At 53.3% G+C, this 19,724-nt stretch overlaps 1 protein-coding gene across 4 annotated transcripts in view; it reads left to right on the forward strand.

Moving 5' to 3' along the window:
* CACNA1H (calcium voltage-gated channel subunit alpha1 H) overlaps positions 1–19,724 on the forward strand; it is a 228,334-nt gene that overhangs the window by 86,849 nt on the left and 121,761 nt on the right. For all 4 annotated transcript variants that reach the window (XM_083799401.1, XM_083799403.1, XM_083799402.1 and 1 more), the window contains exon 3: positions 19,300–19,412. In XM_083799401.1, coding sequence (XP_083655527.1) covers positions 19,300–19,412 — 113 coding nt within the window. The remainder of the gene's footprint in view (positions 1–19,299; positions 19,413–19,724) is intronic.

Genomic DNA, 19,724 nt, shown 5'->3' on the forward strand with positions numbered 1-19,724 from the left:
AGCCAAGAAAGGAACAATACTAAAAATTACAGCTCTCAATAATAATAAAAATTACGCCAAAAGAAGTCCCCCTGCCCCGGGAGAGGTGCCATTTCCATCAGTGAGGAGCCGTCGGGTTTCCCCTGCAGCCCGCACTGCGGGGACTGGTCCGGAGCTGAAAAGTGCCATAACCTGACGCAGCATCTTGGGTGCAGAAAACTGCTTTATGGGATCCAGCCCTTGGATAGAAGTGGTGGCAAGTTTTCTTATGAGGCTGGGGAGCTTCTGATGCTTACAGCCAGGTACAGGCAATTTTTGAAATAAGTAATACTTGGTTTTCTTGCAGGGCATGGGGCGTGTCAGAGGCTATCGGTGAGAACAGGTGGGTCAAAAGCACAGAGGGCGCGAGGTCTGTACTCGTTAGGGCTGCAGTTACAGAAAATGTTAAAAAGGCCCCGAATTAACCTAGAGAAACAGTTTTAGGAACTTCCCTGGAATTACTGTGCACATTTAATGACTTGCACATCGAGTACACTGGTACTAAATCCACGAGATAACTTCGCTCAGGGAATTTATTGCAGAATCGGGCAAGCAGGAGTGCAACAAGCTGGTGCTGCTCAGCGAGGCTCTCCCTTCGTGTTACAAACTGCGAAGGAAGAAAAACCACGTGGCTGGAGAAGGCAGCATCACTCTGGCTGAACTTGCAGCGTGGAAACGGCACCAGCCAGCAGAACACCGACGGGTACCTGCTGCCTTAGGCACAGCGTGGGGGCAGCACAAGGGCTTCTCCGAATTGCCCGTGCTGCTTCATGCATGTTGCTTGCCTCGTTTTTCCAGCCTGTCTGTGCTTGCAGATGGAATCCTACTGCCCTCGTGCTTGTTTTTATACCCACGTCGCGATGGGCAATTCTCTCACGCAAGAAAAGGGGTCAGCACATACGGCCCGGACTGCGCCCAAGGTGGGAATCACCACTTGCTGCTTTTAATTATTGCTTTCCCGGCCCCCTGTCCTGCCTGCCCGACATGCTGGCATCTCCTCAGTGCGACCAAACTGCTCAGTTAGAGCTGGAAGCCCTGGGCTCGTTTGCTCTTGGAAAGCCAACCAAAGGTACTTCACCAAAGAAAAGAAATCGAGGTGAAGAAAACTGCGCTGGCAGAAGTTGTGGAATTTGGGTTAATCATCTGTGCGCCACCAATTAGCATCATTACACGCTTCCTCGCTCCCGACCTCCCCCTGAAATTAGCGCAGATAATACCCTGGGATTCCCACCCCACTGCTCGCTGCTGACCCAGTCCTCCTCCCCTGCCACGGGCAGCTCCTGCTGCATCGGGCACGTTCTCATCGCTGCCTGGATCCGGCTGGAGGATCACCAAGCACTTGAAGTATCTCTGAGCCTGGGAGAAATCAGCAGGAGAAGGCACGTGTAAGTGCTCCGCTGGATTCAGGCCAAAGCTGGTGGAGTTTACAGGCGTGCTTGACCCGAGTACTAAACCCTAAATGCTGCAGAGCGTTGTTGCAGCTTCAGGCTAACATGCCCACGGGTGGTCGGAGCAAAATGCTCCGCTGCTGCAGCACCCTCGGGAGTCGCATGCAATGGGGGGCAGCTGTTGGTTCAAACCCAGCCGATCCCTTTCACAATTTGGTCCCTTTTTTTTTTGCAGGAGCTGTCGGCAGGCAGCTCGCGTGCTCAGCAACGCGTTGCAAGCATCCACCAAACTTTATAACCGTTTAGCCTAAGTGAGTAGCAGTTAGCAGCAAAAACCCCTCTGCGAGCCCATTCCAGCATCCGGCTCAGCGTGCGTTATGCATCCGCTGCAGAGCTGCTGGGTTTGGGAGCAGGATGGGGCTGGACCCACACATCCCAGCTGCAGTCAGGGCAGAGCCGATCCTGGGTGCTGCCACCCTGTCGTGGCACCTGCCTGGCTGCACACGTCAAAAAAAAAAAAAAAAAGGTTGAATTTTGTGCATTTTCCCCAAAGCTCTGCTAACATCCACGCACATCCAAGTGATGTGTGATCGTTTTTCCCGGTGCTTTGCCAACGCACCCTTTTTAAAGCTGTAAGTGGTGCTGAGGAGGGGCCTCGTTAACATCGAGGCGTGTTCATTAGGTGGGGGAAGCCAGATGAGTAACGTGCTCCGAAGGAAAGACCTGAGTTTGCTGCAATCTTTCCAAATCCCTCTAACTGACCTTTTTTATACTATTAGCAAGGCAGTGCTAAATAGATACGGTCCTGGGGACCCGGCACAGCCTCTGCTCCCAGCCCTGTTCTGTGGACAGCCCAGCAAGAGCCTGGCCCCTCTTCCCATCGCATTTGAGCACCTCTGGATATTCTGCAGTGCTTACAAACCTCCTGCCTCTGCCAGTGTCGCCAATTTACTCCAGATAACTGGAGAGAGAGGTAATGAATTTCAGCTGTTTACCTCTTTAAAAAACTCGTTTCTGTTTAGACATAATTACCCAGCCACTTCTAAGAAAGGCACCATTGATTGCAGAGCTGAATTAGCATTTTGTTGCGTTGGCTCTGACAACCGCCTGCACTGATACAAGAGCACTTCATGAACATTAACTCATTTAAAGTGTAAATTGCAACAGCTTTCTCATTTTGCAGCCTGAGACCCGGTTAAGCAAAGCTTTGTTTGTGGCTTCTCCGAGCGTCTCCCGTGCCCGTATGACACCAGAGCTGGGGCTTCCCCATTTTGGGGGAGACATTGGGTGTTCCCACCTGCACCCAGCACCCAAAAGACAGCGATGCTTCGGGGTGAGGCAGCACCGGGGGACTGAGAGGGTTGCGAGGCGCCGGGGCAGGCTGCCCACGGACGTGGCTGAGCCACCAGCCCCAGGGGTGCTCAGAGGATGTGGTGCTGAGGGACGTGGTCCAGTGGTAGGCTTGGCAGTGCTGGGCTAACGGCCGGGCTTGGTGGTCTTAGGGGGCTCTTCCAGCCCCAGTGATTCCATGGTTTGGTGGGGACAGGTCGGAGATGGGGCTGTGGTGGAGGTGATGCTGCCTTGGGCCAGGAAAGGTGGAAAATTCCTTGCGTATCTCTGCCTTATCTTGCGTCGCAGGGTTTGCAGTGCTCAGACAGTGATCCTCCTGGCCAGCCCAGGCCGGGCTGAGCTGGGGGAGCTCGGGGACAAGGGGACGGGGGGACAGGGGGCTGATGCTTCTCATCACTGCTCCCGGAGCTGCCCGCCGTGCGCCTCGTCTGCAGCGCCTGCTCCTCCCCGGGCTCGTTTCTCATGTGTCAGTATAAAGCTGTTTTGTTTGGATTGCAAACACTGCAGGGGGAATTTTTAAAAAGCCTTCTTTTATTGCTGTGTTTAAAAAAAAAAAAAAAAAGGCAAAAGCAGCCCAATAACTTTTCTATTAATATAAAGCTTTGTAAGTCTTTTGTTTGCTTGGTTTGTTTACAAAATCCCTCATTTTGGATCTAAACTACTTGACAGTGTCCCTTTGAATATGTGTTAAAATAGATCTCGGTTTCATTCCGCACATTTTGGGAAGGATATGAAGCAATTTCACTTGTCAGCCCTGAGCGGGAGATGGATGGGACCGGTCCCTGAGCGCTCGCCGTCCCGGGAGGGAGAGCAGAGAGCAGCGCCCGGCCTTCGCTTCCTTCCCCCGGCGCTGGGTGGTGCTTAGTGGCGACGGCCTGACCTGCTGATGGGTTTTAAATGAAAAAATAATTCGGAAGGAAGAGCCTCGCTGGGGCCTGAAGTGGTTGATGCACTGACCGCGCTCCTTGCACGCCGTGCTGCCTGCGGCAGCCCGAAGGGCTCTGCAGCCCGCGTGGGTGCTCGGGGTTTGCAGGGCAGGCAGCCTTTCCACAGCCTCCCCAGACCTCCTGCTCGAGGCCAGCAGGACCACGCCGCTGGCAGGGAAGGATCAGGCCCTCAGTGGGACGTGCACCCCCGCGGGAGGAACATGAGCATTACCCTGTGCTCTCTGCTCTCATCTGGGCTCCTGTGGAGCTGCTTTCCAGGGGCAGACCCACCCTGCCCCTTCCATCTTGGGGTCTGCTTCTCCCTCCTTTTGCCTCCATCCCTCCTCACCCTGTTGCATCATTAGCAGTGAAGGTGTTAATCAGCATTATCATAATGAAAAGCCTGGGGGGCAGAGCACTTGCTCCCCAGACTGCGTGCACCAGAGCGGTCAGCGGCAAATGCGATACCAGGCTTTGCTGATCAGCACAGGGGGTGAAAAAAAAAGGCACCCAAACCCACAAAACTGAAGCTGTTTTCCACCAAAGGAAAAAAAAAAAAAGGAAAAGTAATTATTTGAGATGGCAGAGAGCTGTACCTCTCCATCAAAGCTCTGCTCAGCACATGGTGATTGCGGTGGGGGTCTGGGCTGGGGAGTGCATGCCTGAACCTTGTGTGGCCCAAAAAGCAGCTGAGAATTGGCTTGTGTTCCCTCCGTCCAAAAGGGACGGCCAGCACTTGCTCTTTTTTCTGTCAGCTGCATCTTGAGATCCGCTGTTTGTTTATTTTGATAATATTCCAGTTGGAGGCAGAAGCAAGAGATAGCAGGGGTGAGCAGAGAGAAAAATGAGGGCTGTGAGGGGCTTTTCCTGGCTTGCAGAAGCCCGGCCGTGCTGGCGTGGCCAGCTAGGACAGCTGCGAGGGTCACTGCGGGTTGCAGACGGCTGCAGACGTCGCCTCCAGGGACCTTTGCCCCTTCCCATTTCAGCATCCTCATCCCAGAGCAGCTGGGCGTCCCCTCGCCACGGCCTTGCTGTGTCCCGCTGTGGGATTTTGGTCCCTGGCTGGGCAGGAGTGAATGCCTGGAGGGCTGTGCACAGGGTTCTCTTAACGCTACCAGGATTTGCCTTGTTGGCTTTTGCACTTGAGGACAAATACTATTTTCAGCACTTTTGCAGCATGGGACAGTTGTTGGGTACCGTGCTCAGTCTCTAGTGCAGGTGGGGTTCAGGTGCCACGTTGCTTTTCTTATCCTGGGGGCTGGCTTCTCCTGGGGGCAGATAAATAAGTTGCAGAGGCGGTCAGAAATCAGCTTCTGACTGTGAGGTTCACTTGCATGGCCAGACACTTTCTGCACGGAAAAAAAGTGGAAAATATTTCCAGCCGACCGCTCCGGTTCGGTAAAATCTGGTTCTGGCACCCCAGAGGTAAGAAGTTAGCTTTGCCATCAGTCAGAGCAATAACATGATCCAAGAGAGAGTCAGCATGACCTGGTAAAACACCGCCACTTATTTCTGCATCCTCTGGTGGTTTTAGGCACCCATCAGCGGGTGCCGAGCAGGTCTGACCTCAGCCCTGGGGACCTGGGGTGCATCCCCTGTAGAGAGGGACCTGGGCATCACCGTGGGGGTTATAACAGTTGTTTGCCTGCTGGTTTTGCCCACTTATGATGCAAATGTGTACGTCACCAGGGACCAGAATAACCAGATTTCTTCCTGTCCGCCTTTGCTATCTCTGCTGTGATAGCTGAGTCAGCAGGGAGCTGCTGGAAAGGGTGTTTTCCCATCGAGCTTGGAGAGGACCAGCGAGCCTTCCCAAAATGCCTTTAGTGAAAGATTTTCACCAGAGCAGCCTGGAGCAGAGGAATGGGGGAATCGATCAGCTTTTCGTGTTGACGTAGTTACTAACTGCCTACGTGGTCGCTGTGCTGCGTGGCCAGAGATACCAGGACCGGAGCATCCAGGTCTGCGGGCGAGTGCTCCGTCTTGTCTCCCTTAACCTCCAGAGGTCTGTTAGAAAACCATCACGCTCCCCGGCTCTATTAAATTAACATCGTCTTCACCCATTTGAAACCCACCGAAGCTCTGGTTCAGCTCCCACGAGCTTTGCAGGGATGTGCGATGGTAAAAGCAGCTGGAACCATGCCACTGCTGCCTGCAGCCCGTGGCTTCGTGCCCCCAATTTCTGCAGCCTCTCTCCGGGCCGTTTCCCCGCGCTCTGCGTTAGGCGTATCCTGGATCAGTTGTCTCCGAAGCGCTGCCTTTGAATGGTGCCTCATTTCCTTTGGCATTAAGGGCTGCATTTGTCATCCCGGCACAGACTACAGCTCGGATAGCAGGGAAGAAAGCCGGAGAGCTGTGCCAAGGGGGAAAGGCACACGGCGAGGATGAAGGAGCATCTGGGGTGAGCCGCCTGTAAATGCGCCACTCGTGCAAAGAAGCCATTAACGATCACGAGGCTCTCCGATACCACAGCAGCAAGGCTGGCAAGTCCCTGGATAGAAAAGGCATGAAGAACATTTTGTGAACCGGGGGGAATAAGTCCTCTTCTCGGTGCTGTCACGGTGTTTGTGTCTGACAGTCCGTGGGTCACTCAGCAAAGGGGAGCGAATGCTCCAAGGCATCCGAGCCACGTGGCATCCCCAGAAAGCAGCGGTCTGTGCTCACCTCCTGGTTGGGGCAAAAGTTCAGGTTTCAGCTGCCCAATTATTTATTTCCCTGTGGTTTGTACAAGCTTGTTTAGGTGCCAGTGGGTTGTATTCAGACCCCATCATTCACTGGACAATCCAGGACTGCAAAGCAAAGAGAAAGCACCGAAGCATCTAGCCAGAAGACACAACACAGATGCTGCTATCATGATACGAGGGTTTTGGGGCAGGTTGGAGAGGCAAAGTTCATCAAACCACACCGTGACACTGCTGTGACCAACAGCATCCTGCACTGGGATTTGCCTCTTCCACGTTCCTCCCAAAGCTGCAGGACGCTGCAGTGCCCCACAACGCACCGACTGCTGCACGGCATCCCCATCACCTGCCTAAACCAGAGCATTTCCCGTGGCAAAGCAGGTCACTCGGTCACCCAGGTCCTTTCCCTCCTGAGATTGTTGTAAACCGGGGAGTTATTACATGGCAAATGTGGGGCACGGAGTTATTTGAAGCGGTGAGTAGAAAATCACCAGCTGATAATACAGCTTGGTTTAAATTCGAGCCCATTTAAATGTCAGTCTAAACTGCCCCTTGAATCAAAGCTGCTTAAATTATTCTGGAAAATAATTGCCTCTTTTCATCAGAAGAACATGCCATGGATCCAAGTATAACATGAAGTGTTTGATTGGGGATTTTATTTTCTCCCTTTTTTCAATATTGCAGTCAGGAAAAAAAAAAAAGTAAAAAAAAGAAAGCTCTTTGCTCTGCCAGTAATACTTTCTTTTAACAGAGTGGGTCAATCCATCAATTCACTGTGCTGAGATAGGTGAGCTTTATCTGGCTGTGATGGATGTTGCTGCTTATGCAGGTCTATCACAACAGCCCAGCTGCAGGAGCGCTCGGCGCTTTGGGAACCTCAGCTTCCTGCAGCTGAATTAAAAATATGCGGCTGTCCTAAATGGGAATTGTGAGCGAGGAGCTGGTGTTGGGGCTGACTGTGGTCCTTCTGGCTGCCCTGAGGCATTTGCCGGCGGCTGGAAGCCTTCCTGAGGACAGGTACATCTGCCCAATGTGCATGTGGAAGTGGATCGAGCTGAGATAGCTTCGCTCACTGAACTCAAGCAGAGTTTTGGTAAAAACTCTGAATGCCAGTTAGGTTAAAAGGGCATTTCTTGGGCGGACAAACCACGCTTCTTGGACCTCTTTGTCTTCTCCAGCACAGCCCGGTTGCAGGAGCAGATGTTACAGACAGGCAGTACATCAGGAGCATTTCACCACACCATCCTCCAGGCCCCAAGCTGCCGTCTGCCAGCTCCTCGAAGGAATTATTACCCTTTTCTTAACCCCCATGCACTAACTGCAGGGTGCCTGGGCAGCCCCTGCCCACAGCAGCGGTGAAAACCAAGGGCAGCAGCAGCAGGGCCAAACCCAGCAGCTGGCAGTGCTCGGGACTGAGGTGGAATTAGTTTCCTCCTCCAGGCAAACTCCGTGCCCCACGTGCATCCCTGATTTTTACCTTTCTATTAGCATTTCCCAATTACTCAATACTTTCCGGCAGGGTGACATTTGGTATTGTTGTTTATTGACCCTGGGGACTGCGGCATTGACATTACTGCTATGGAGTGGCATTTACATGGACACCAACGTCACATTGGCATCGATAGTGGCAGCCAAGTTTATGACACAGCATTAACTATGTGAGGCAAGAAGGGCACCTTCTGTTATTAATGCTGATACGCTGCAAAAAGCTTGGTTGTCCAGATTTCTAGCAAACTCAGAGCTGGGCAGTGCGAGCTGGTCTCATGAGATGTGCAGGGAGGAGATTTCAGCTGCAAACACTTGGGAACCGCCCGGCCAGGCTTGGTGCCTCTGGTCCTTTCGGATCCTCCTGTCCCCACGTTGGCAGAATAGATTTTTGAAGTGCAATAGGTGCTAGTTCTCCTGCTGGCATGGGTATCGGCCGTGAGTGTGGCTGGAAATCTGGGGCAAATCGGAGCCTGGGTGCTCACCAAGAGCCCCCTCTGTCGAGGCGTTCCCCTGATCCTCTGGACTGAGCTCGCTGGACTATAAATGCTTGGAAATCCTGCGCAGAAGCTACGGGGTGCATTGAATTTAAAAAGACGACAAAGTTTTAATCTGAGTGACCTGGTTTTAATGTCAAACCCGCAAGTGGAGAGTGAGGAGATCAGGCTGATGGAAGTGTCCCTGGCTCTGTGTGCTATTCAGCTCATTAAAACAGGGATCGGTGATGCTAAGAACCGAAATGCTGAAGCATTTTGAAATTACCCCAGGCTACTCTGAAGCTGTGACCTGACCTGGGTGCAGGGGCTGCTGTGGGAAGAGTCTGAACCCCTCACCAGGGCTCAGCTGTGACCCCTATGGCAAAAACAGCTGGGGGCCGGGGCTGCTTTATGACGAAGCCAAAATGTGGCAGACCAATTTTTTAAGGTGAGCAGCTTTACCCAAAGCAATTGAATCATCGTAGAAACAAGAACAAACTCTGTGGCCGCTCTCTGCCTTTGCAAATGCCAACCCTAAGTGCGGCGGTGCTAACGGCATGCAAAGCACCTGGAGCATCTAAGGCCAGGAGCGAAAAAGGGGCTGAGGGGATAGGATAGCTGGTCCTTCAGGAGCTTTTCTGCTCCTCTCATCCTTTAACAGCCAGTCCGTGCTATCCCCAGAGCTACTGGGCTGCACCGCAGCTTGTTTCCATCCCACGCGGCTCCGTCTGTAGCTGAAGGAAAGGACAGAGGAAGGAAAAGCGCAGCTGTTTCTCTTCCAGCATCTTTTGTCTTTCAGCCTTTCCTTTGCTCTTGGAAACCTGCAGGAAGCTGGGGGTTGGATTCAGCCCGGGCGAGGCGTCCCCGATTCCCCCCCCGCCCCGCGGCATTTCCCTGCGCAGTCACCCAGAGGTTTGCAGCTCCTCTGCGAGGGGAAGCAGTGGGGAGGGCAGGGGGGGCCCGGGGTGTTGGGATGCCCCTGCATGGAGGAGAAGCGCTTAGAGCAGCTCATCTGGTAACCCCAAAACCTGGTCCTGCAGGGGAGGTCTTGGTGAGAAACCCTGGCCGTGTCCCAACACCGCAAGCGTGTCCCAAGGTCCGGCCGTCCCCGCTCGGTCGGTGCCGGCTGTTCTGGCCTGGGAGGTGGCCGGAGGGGTCGGGACGGGCTGTGAGCTTTCTGACACCCACTGGGGCTCAGACCCGGGCTGTGTTTGTCTCCCTGAGGCAGCCCGCGCTGCCCTGCGTGGGTGCAGGCTGGGATCACGAGCGGGAACACCTCGCAGCCCGCCCGCCTCTTCCCGCTGATGTTTCCCATCTATAAAAGGAGCTTCTCCTTACCCCACCGCGCTGTGCTTCGGCAACGTTTAATTTATTTGCTTGCTTTTTCTTGCAAAGCACTTTTTCGCCGGCTGGAGAGATGACACAGGGAAAACAAAGTCAGCCTCTCCTCTTTGTTTTCAGGGTTCCAGCTGAGATCCCATCCGCGGGGCTGCGCTTTTGAGGCAGGGAGCTGGCGGGGTGGGAGCCGTGGGCCTTTCTCCATGGGGACTTGTAGGAAAAAGGCAAATGGAAGCAAAGGTGATGTGTTTCCATGGGAATCGCAGCCCTGAAGCTGCTTCGTCTTCACACCCAACGTCCCCGTCGGGAGTCGCTGCGGTGTGTGTCACCTGTGCGGTCCCCCGCAGGGGACGGCTCCGGCTCAGCACCGAGGGCACGGGGAAGGCTGCTGCCCGCCCTCGCCCCAGCCAATTCACTGGGATCCGGGGGGAAAACGGGGCAAGCGATGCTCAGCCCAGACACGCCGACTGCATCAGGCAAGCCCTGGGGGTGTCCCTCTGTGGGAAAAGCACCTTTGTATTTACCCTTGGACAGAGCCAGAAGAGCTGCCCCATCGCTCGCTGCGATGCAGGAGCTGAGCCCAGCGAGGGCAGGCACCTGGAGAGCCGCATCCCCCCTGCCCGCAGCCCCCTCCAGCCGCACCAGCGGGGCAGAGGAGATGTTCAGAGCTCAGCCTCCCTCTGGATTCACCCCAGCAGCATCGTTTTGGCAGCGGAGCTGCGGCCCCGAGTTGCCATGACACCGTGCGGCCCCCGGGATGCGGCTGCGGCTCGCTGCCCTCGCTGACCCGCTTCCCCCGGGGATTTTGGCGTCTCACCCACGCGCCCGTCGCTCGCAGGCAATTACCTGCTCTGATTGCTCGCCCTCGCCCGGCGCCGCGCAGATAGGTGCTTAGATGTGTTTTAATCAAGTGAGTGACGCAGGCGGAGGGGACTAGGCGAAACATTTCTGTCCTTGTCTCCTCGCCGGGTAAATGACGGCTGGGAGTTTAGTGAGCGTGGTACGTTCTCGTTCGGGTGGGTTTAGTGGGTTTGGTGGCTGAGCGGGTTGCGATGTGTTTAGAGACCATTTGGGTGTGTTTGGGGTGAAATGGCTGTGGCTTGACCTCCAGCCCCAGCCCTGGGATCTCTGAGCACAGTCGATCAGGACTCGCACCCTGGAATTCCCAAGGCTTTGTGCATGATGTGTGGAAATGGCAGGACTGGAGGCTTTCCTGGGGCTCCTGCCAGGACTGTGCTTCGCTCCCCAATGCGCCGCTGAATCCCACGGAGTGCATCCATTGATGTCACTTCAATCGATACAGCCTTGTTTCCTGCCGGGCCGTCTCAGGATGCCTTAGCGACAGGCTAAATGCATTCACCATCATCACTCTGGGCATTAACAGGCACTCAAGTAACGCAGCCAACAGAGGTGATTTGTCCCAGGTGATGCGTGCTGGCAGGCTGGTGTGGGGAAGTTTCCCGGTGGGTTTGGGCACAGCGATGGTTAGCATCGCTTTGATTTCCCTGCATGAGCCCCAGTGGGACAGGTTTGTGCCGGGGAGGAGCAGGGTTAGCGATCCTGCTCCTACAAGCCCCAGGGGAGGAGGAGGCAGCGAGCACCCTGCACCCTTCGAGGTGCTTTTCTGCCCGTGTCATCCTTTTAGCTGGAGGCTGAATCCCCCAAAGCGGCGACTTGTGCACCACCCGTCTCCTACAGCAGGCAGGGTGAGTGGAGCTGCCTGACAAATGACACACGACAAGGACTTGGAGTTAACCGCTTTCAAATTCATTATGGCTCCAAAAGATTGGCTTGAGCAAGGTGAATGATTTAAGGTGCGTAATGAGTTGGATTTATCCTCCCTTTACTGCCGCTGAACGATCTGTGAACAAGCTTTGATCTCTGCATTACAGCCATTACCCAGATTTGTCAGCAAAGGGGGGTTATCTGAGGACTGCTGCCCATTTGTGTCTGTGTCTCAGTGGATGCTAGCGACCGTCCCGACAGGACAAGCGCCAGCTTCTCTGTGCTCTCAGAGCAAATACCTTCAGTGCAAACGCATTTCCAGCTAGCCCTGAGTGCCAAAACCAAAGAGGAGGCGTTCATATGGCACGGCGCAGCCCGGGCTTTGCAGCAGGTCTCTGCTGTGCACAACATCCAGCGAGGCCAGAGCCAGGAGCTGTGCCCAGCTCTCCCGATCTCTGGCCGTGCAAGGCAAAAAGCATTATCCCCACGTTGGGAAAGAAAAACACATCCTGCAGCGGCCGCTTGGCTTTCGCACGCGCTGCCCAGGGTCCGTTTGGGGTCTCGTTATGGTTATTTTACGTGTTATAACAAACAAGCGGGATGCAGTTATTCCAGTAACTCAGGCTAATCCTTTCTTAAACAAGATTTCTCTGCAGTCAGCCCGATCTCCGAAGACATGTGCCAACTTGGTGTCTTTCAGGCTGAAATATTGCTTCTGGGCTGCGTGCTTGTGGTGCTGGTGGGGAGGTATATATTTCTGAAGTGCAGCTGCCTCATTTTGTTTTACAATTCATAAGCAAACGAACCCAAATGATCCAGTGCAGTATGGGCACTAAAAATAGCTTTAATCAATCAACTTTTTAAAAATAAGAATGTTCCTTAAAATTATGCCAGCACCAGCCAGCGCTGCCTCTCGGGATTTGTGTTCTGAGTCATTTTTCTTGCAGTTCTGTTCTTTCTTCTTCTTCCTTTTTATTTTTTTCCCCTGCTCCTATTTACCAAATATCGTCGAGTCCGGACTGTTTTCCATTATTTAGCATAAAGGACGAGGTGGATATTGCAGGCTTTTAAAGCTATTTTTGTCACTTGTAGCGTGAGGTGATGGGAAGTGTTACCGTAACTCACCGGGATGTGGGCAGCACCCCGAAATAGGTACGAGGCACCTAAAAAACACTTCGGTGTTTTTACACCAGAGCTGCTTCCCAGCTGTGCCCGAGCCTATGGGGTGTCCTGTCCGTCTGTCAGGGGGCACAGACGGGTGGATATGGTGGCTGTACTCCATGGGATGAGGCAGTGGTGGTGCCCACCCTGTGGTCCTGCTCTCCCCCATCCTGGCCACCCGTTCCTGCAAGCACTTTGGTGCTCCAGCGCTGTGCCAGAGCCTGGCTGCCATCTCATGGGGTGGCTGCTTTTGCACGCAGAGGGGCAGCCTCGCATCCTCGGGGTCTGCTGGGCTGCTCGGGGTCCCACCGAGCCCTCCCGAGCCCTCTCCTGCCTCCCAAGGGCTCCTGCAGCCGGTTGCAGCCCTGCCTCTGCCAGGGACGGATGCTGGGCTGGGCGGTTTGCGAGCGGGTCCTTGGGTTTCCAGCTGGCCTCGTTTCTGAATGGAAAATAAGGCTGTGATGTTGCACAGCAGGAATTACATCCCCGAGTTCTGCTGCCTTCCTACGAGAAGTGCATGCCCAGCTCACCAAGAGCAGTCCGAAAATCCCCGTCTCTCAGATGTGTGTGTATATATATACGTGCATGTGTGTATATTTAGTGCATTAGTCACATCTTCGACTATAAAAACTGAAACTTCAGTTGGCTGCTGCTTCTGTAAACATATGTTCTGCTTGTAACTATAACTTGGCTTTTATTGCTGTGTGCTATTCCTCAGCATCGCGCGCGGTACGTACAGATATGGTAACGGCAATAACCGCAGTACTGCCAAATCCAAGCATTTAAAATAACGGGTTAAGTCTCCAAAATCCCCTGACTGGCTTAAAAATAATAAGATTATGTGAAAATAGTAAGCATCACGAGCCTGTCTTGCTGCTTTCCAGTGGCTGGGCACTGGGCTCCCGCCTCTCGGGGGCAGCTTTGCCGGGAAGCTGCGGCAGGTCCCCCCGCAGGACCTGGGCTTTATCAGCACATCCTTCGTCACGAGGCACGGGATGAGAGCAAGGGGCTCTGTGACACAGCAGAAATACGGCCCCGGCGTTTTTACTGTGTTTATTGCAGAAATATTTTTAGAATTAGAGTGATGGATGGTGGAGATTATCCCCTGGAATATGGTGAGGCACTGGCTGTGCTGCAGCATGGAGCAGACCAGCGCGTTAGGAGATGTCTGAGCCCACCCCGTGCCCGCTCCTCTGCGTTTGTCTGTGCTCGTTACGTGGAGAGGAGAAACACCTGATGCAAAGGCAACGGGATACAAACCAGGACTGCAGGCATGGCAATCCACTGTGAACCCGCGCAGCTTTAAACTGGGCATTGAAAACCTTGCTTTCTAGCAAGACTAGCAGTTCCTTTTCAAGTCTTTCATTTTTACAGTTAAGGCCTTCAAATTTTTAAAGAAAATGTTAGACTTTCACCTGCAGGCCAAGAAATCCCCATATAACATTGCGCAAATGTGTAAGCATCTTGAAGTCTTCCAGAAACAGGAACTATCCACATGGTTTTGCTGGCTGGCGTGCACGAAGCGGAGATCCGAGCTGCATCGCTGAGCTCATTTCACGTTTCTGCCTGTGCCAAGAACCAGAGGTTTACGGGGGGAAGGAGCTGGGGGAGGCCGGGATTGCATTTGGGTTTTTCGATGAAGCAGACTCATTCTTTTCTTCTGCCTGCAGCCTTCCACGCCGCGGTGTGAAATAGCACAAACCATCTCCGGAGGAGCTGGAGCCGACCGGCCCGGCTGGGGCTGGGCTTCAGTTGAATTCAGTCCGTGGCTAAGCTGGCTGAGCTGAACGAGTGCAATGCTCGGGAAAGACACGGCTTATTTCTGCGCCTGCTTAGGTTCGTGCTGCTGCCATAAACCCGGTGGAATTAAGGCTCTTGTAAAGTGAGATGAGAGGGTCAGCCCTGGATGCCTGGGTGCTGAAGTTCTCCAGCTGCCTTTCGTCCTTGTGACGAGCTCGTGCGGGCAGGTCTGCGAAGTGCATTACGAAGAGAGAAGGGAAGACATGTTATATCAGAGGCCAAGTACAAACTTTTTCTCAGGTAACCCTTACTGGATTAAGGCAACTTGTTCGTGCCCCGCTATAAAATGCCGTACCACCTCAGGCTGCCTGTCGTGAGGTGCCAAGCGGCTCTGATGTCCCGTTCCGCTCTGCACCAGCAGAGAGCTGTTTTAAAGACCAAAACAAAAAAAGTGTTCCTGTGTTTGCTAGCTGGATTCCTTAACTAATTGGCAATATTCTTAGGAGACGAGCGAGTCTTGCTGTGCAGCTGCCTCCGTGCCAGGTGAGCCTGCTCGAGCCCTGCTGCAGGGCTGCGGTCAAAGGCAGGAGGTGCTGGGGCAGGACACGCGCACAGCTCCCGTGTGGTTTTATTTTGGTTTGCCTGTTCCTCACACATGCTCTGGCATTAATACCGGGGGCTAGGTGACGTGGTGCCAGTGACTGGCCCAGCTCTTTGCTCTGGGCTCCTTCGGTTCGGTTTTGCTGCTGCAAACACTCAAACTGTCTTGAGTGCCTGCATCAACATCCATTTTAATTCCCACCTCTCTTTTTAGATCAAGTCAAGTGTAGTTGGTAAGGATGAGCCGGTAAAGACCATCTATACTGGCATGGCAGAGGGTCTTGGCCATGCTGGGGCCTCTTCTGGCAACCAGCACCCTTCATCCTCAAGCCACTGGTCTTCCCTGGAGGTGAATTTCATAAAACCCTGTGAAACTCTGCCAGAGAGCATCAGCGCCAGAGCTTGTGCCAGCAGCAGGTGCTACCAACAGACTTTGAAGGCAGGATCCCGTTTCTGCATTGCCGCTTCCAAACTCAGGGCTGGATTTTGGCACAAGAGACTGCTTCGACCCCGCAGCACGGAGCAGCCCCCGGGCACTGCAGCCGCCTGCCCAAAGGGCATTCGGGGGATTTGAGCTTGGCCCAGATATTTTAGGTGCCATCACCTTGGAAGCTGCAGCAAAGGCGGAAACATTGGGTGTCACCCAGGAGGCCTTTCTGTGCTGCGGGACTTCTGTTTTCATCCAGGTCTTTGCTATTCGCACTGGCACAAGAGTCAGACTTTTTTTCACCTTTTCCCTCCCCGTTTTTCTTTTCTGAGCATTTTCCTGTCATTATCAGAATAATGGGACTTTTCTTCCTTGGTGGGCATTCTGAATTGGCCCCAGAGGATGCTGTGCAGAGGCACCCAGTGCAGTCCCAGCCTGCGGAGCAGCACCACCGCTGAGGTGGGCTCCGGGGGCCTCCCGGAGGTGGGGTGGCTTCAGGGGGGGGCTCTGGGAAAGTGGTCACCAAGGGCTTAAAGCACAGCTTCGGAGCCAGCAGCAAGGAACTGGGTTCTGAACTGAAGTTGCCTCGAATATCTGTGCGGTGGAGGGAGGATTAGTCCGTCAGGGCAGAGCACTCAGGGTAATCCTGCTTTTGAATCAGGGAGCAGATCACCGTCATTAATCTGATATGAAAATAACTAGGGCAGGGGCTTAAAGCCTTTATAGGAGCCACAGGAGGAGGAGGCGGGCTGGGGAGCAGGCGGGACCCTTTGGCTCGGCACCTCCAGCCCCAGCACCTCGGGAAGGGACGGGGAGCAGGGACCGGGGAAGCATCCTGGGAAGCATCCAAGCCAGGAGCGGGGGCTTCCTCCTCCCTCTTCTGCTCCGTTCTCCAACTAAAGCAGAGCTGTTCCCACACTGCATTTCCTTCTGCTTTTTCAGACTTTTCTTCAAAGGCAGAACAAGTTTTCTTATGTCTCTTTTCCATCGCGCGGCTGCGGCTGACCTTGCCTGGCAGCTCCGACAGCCTCTAAACATCTGTGACCACGGAGTAGTGCGAGAGCCTTTCTTTTTTCCTTCAGAAAATTGAAACAACTCTTCTGGCTTCCTGAAAGACACCGAATTCAGCTTTGGTGTTAGACGGGCCGGTGACAGTGGCGTTTCTGTCTTTATGGAATCAGGGCTCTTGTTTCAGCTCCAGTGACAGTTCTCGTGCAGGTGATTATTTACACACAGCAAGGTAAAACCACAGTTAGGTAATTTAGAAGAAAGAAAGAAGTTTTCAGGGCTGTGGTGAGCAGGGCACCTGAACAAAGGCACCTCGGGTCCTGGGTGGCTCAGCAGGACAGGGGCTCTGCTTCGCAAGTATCTCCAGCCTTAGGTTTCAGCTGATCCTCTGAAATCAAAGCTCAGGGACAGATGCTGGGTCCAAACGGCAGGCAGATTTTCTGACTATATTCTTTTTAAAGTGTTTGTGATTTGGCATCAGGATGAGAAAGATCTGAGCAGCAGACAGGCTGCCTGCTCTCCTGAGGTCTCCCTTCGGCACCAGCCGTGCCTCTGCCTTGCTGGGGACAGGCTTTTCCTTGTTGTATCTTCAAATGTCCACGCTGATCAAACGTCGCTGTCGAAGCCGGTCCTCTCCAATGATTCACTTCTGACAAATCAGTGTTTTCTAATGGGAAACAAAATCTAATTCTTGTTTGGTTCTGCTAGAAACAAGGGCTGGGGTGGCAGAGAGCAGGACTGAGAACAGCAACGGAGCAAGGAACCCTCGGTGGAAGGGGGATTCAAAAGCCTCGTTCGCCCTTGCAGTGGGGAGAAGTCCGGGTTATATGAGCTGCAATGCTTTCCCCAGTGCCACAGCAGTGCAGGAGCAGGGTTAAAGCCAAACAAGCACATGGCCAACACGCTCCCCTCCTCCGGGAGAAGCAGACCTAATCCATCAGCACAGTTACACCTTTTTTTTTTTGTTGTTAGCAGTTCAATATCCACACGCTTTTCTGTGTTGGCTTTTTTTTTTTTTTTTTTGCTTTAGAGGGAAAAAAAATCCCCAAGTATAATAAGTGAAACGAATGCAATTGCAGGCACCCTGGGAATAGTCCAGGAGCCGTGTTTACAGGGAGTTGCACATGAATCCCATCAAGCAATGCAAATATTGTAAGGAGGATGTGGCCAGGGGTTAGGTTTTGTTTGGGTCTGACGTGGGCTGTTTTCTCTGTGGAGCAGGATTACCACTCTGCTTCTAATTAGTTGAAAGGGAAGGAGAGCCAGACAGCCCCTAAAAATGTCAAAAATCAGGAGGAAGTCGCTGAAGGGAGGGAGAAATGAAAACGAGCCGAGGCTGGCATTTCAGCAGCACACAAGTCCACGGGGGCTGTGGCCAGGGGCTTCACCTCCTCCAGCTCCTTCTGCGTCGCCGCCAGGGGAACCTGGGTTTTTATTTATTTGTTCAGTTGTTTGTTCACTTTATCCCATGCATTTCCACTGCAGACAAGTGGGTTTCCAAGTATGATGTGTCTGGTCCCCAGCATGGGCTCCAAGGGGCTCCTGGCTCTGAATTTTCCAATTAACCCCTCTCTGAAATAGAAAGTGGTGGACCAGGCAGTGAAATCTTCCTCTCCCTCGTGCTCTGCTGCCTTTGGGTGCCTCTTGCTGAAGCCAGTGCAGGAGGGCATAGGTAGGTAAAGTCCTCCTGAAAGCAGGGATGGACCAGATGACCTCCAGAGGTGTCTTCCAATCTAAACCATCCTGTCATGCTGTGAAAGCAGCAAGGGTAAATAAGGTAGGGTGGGTTTTTTGTTTTGTTTTGTTTGGGTTTCCAAAGTAGGTTTTTTTGTTTGTTATCAGAAATAAGACAATGCTCTTCTTTCTCCGTGAGCCTTTGTTCACATACGCTTGTGTGTTTGAAAGCATGAAGGTTTGTTCATACACAGATGTTTCCAGTTATTTCCCCAAGAACAGTTCTCTCATTCATTCTTAATTTGTGAAACTCCTGTTTAGTTCCCCCCAAATTTTTTTTAGTTATTTTTAATAGTCATATCAGCAGCAGTAATCATAAGCTCTGGGCCTATTTTGTGCTGATGCAAATCACCACTTACTACACAGAAACTATTAATGTCGGTGCAGTTGAGCACGGGTGGGTCCTGTAAGGCAATGCAGCCTTTTTTTTTTTGGTGACTGCAGGTACATCCAGCCTTGAAACCTTTTCTCGCCTTTCTCGGTCTGTGCTGTGCAGCCTGTCTGCATCTGGGATTGCAGCACGTCTTCGTGGCTGCCCCTGCAGCTTATGTTGGTCGTGCTGGCTTTGTTTTGCTTACATCCTTCGTAATGCGGAGCTCAGTCGGAGTCTGCAGCATCTTGAGGCTGGGCACTGATGCAGGAAGGAGACAGGCAGCGTTGAGCACCCATCCCTTTGTCCTGGGACGGAAACAAGGAGCAAGGTTGGAGTAAGGAACAAGTTGCGAGCCTGTTTTCTGCTGGTGCTGGTGCCCGAATTCACTCATTTCTCTTTGCCTTGCTTTCTTTAGCTTGGCAATGACAGAGGTAATGCTAGCAGACATTTTGGGTGATTCAGTGGTAAAACCATTTGAGATCTGGAGGTAAAATTTGCTGTGGGAGGAGGACAGAGGGGGCTGTGCTCTCTGCTGCCCTGTGGCATGCACGAAATAGCGAAGAGGATGGGGGGGGCTTCAGACGGAAAACGTGGCCTGGTGCCTCACTGGGCTTCTCTGACTCCGCTGCTGTGGAGGAAATGAGAGACATCCTTTGTCCCTTCATCTCAACAAGAATGCCTTTCCAAGGCCCCTTCCTCAATGGCCAAAAACTTCAAACTGTAGCAAATCTGGGATGTTTGGAAGTGTTTTCTTTTTAGCTTGTGTGAGAAGTGAAAGGTTTTTGACATGTAAACCGTGCGGTGCCCCGACTTCCCCCTTCCTGCTGCCCTCTGAAGCATCGTGTGCTCTCCTTAACGCCCTCCTCTCACCTGGTTCGAGCACGTCAGCATGCTGGTCATCCTCCTGAACTGCGTCACCCTGGGCATGTTCCAGCCCTGCGAGGATGTGGAGTGCCAGTCGGAGCGCTGCACCATCCTGGAGGTAAGCTGAGCTCTCATTCCAGCACGGCCGGCGCCGCGGGGACCCCCTTGCTGCTGTTCCCACCCCAGCCACATCGCTGCCGGCACCTCTTGGCTCGCTGCAGCACGGCCTGGGCGATGTGGCACCGGGGACTTGGCCACATCAGTCCTTTCTTCATGAAGAAAAAAGCACAGGATGGGCCTGTGCCCACCCGCTTGAGCACAGCATTGCCAAGTGCCAGGGTACCTGGCCTTTGGGAAATGCATACCCATCTGAGCTTGCAGGCCCTCGTGCCCAGGCTGCTGTGGGGCATCTCGGTTCTCGCTTCATCCC

The sequence above is a fragment of the Anser anser genome (assembly GCF_964211835.1).
Source record: "Anser anser genome assembly, chromosome: 15".
Taxonomy (NCBI): Eukaryota; Metazoa; Chordata; class Aves; order Anseriformes; family Anatidae; genus Anser; species Anser anser.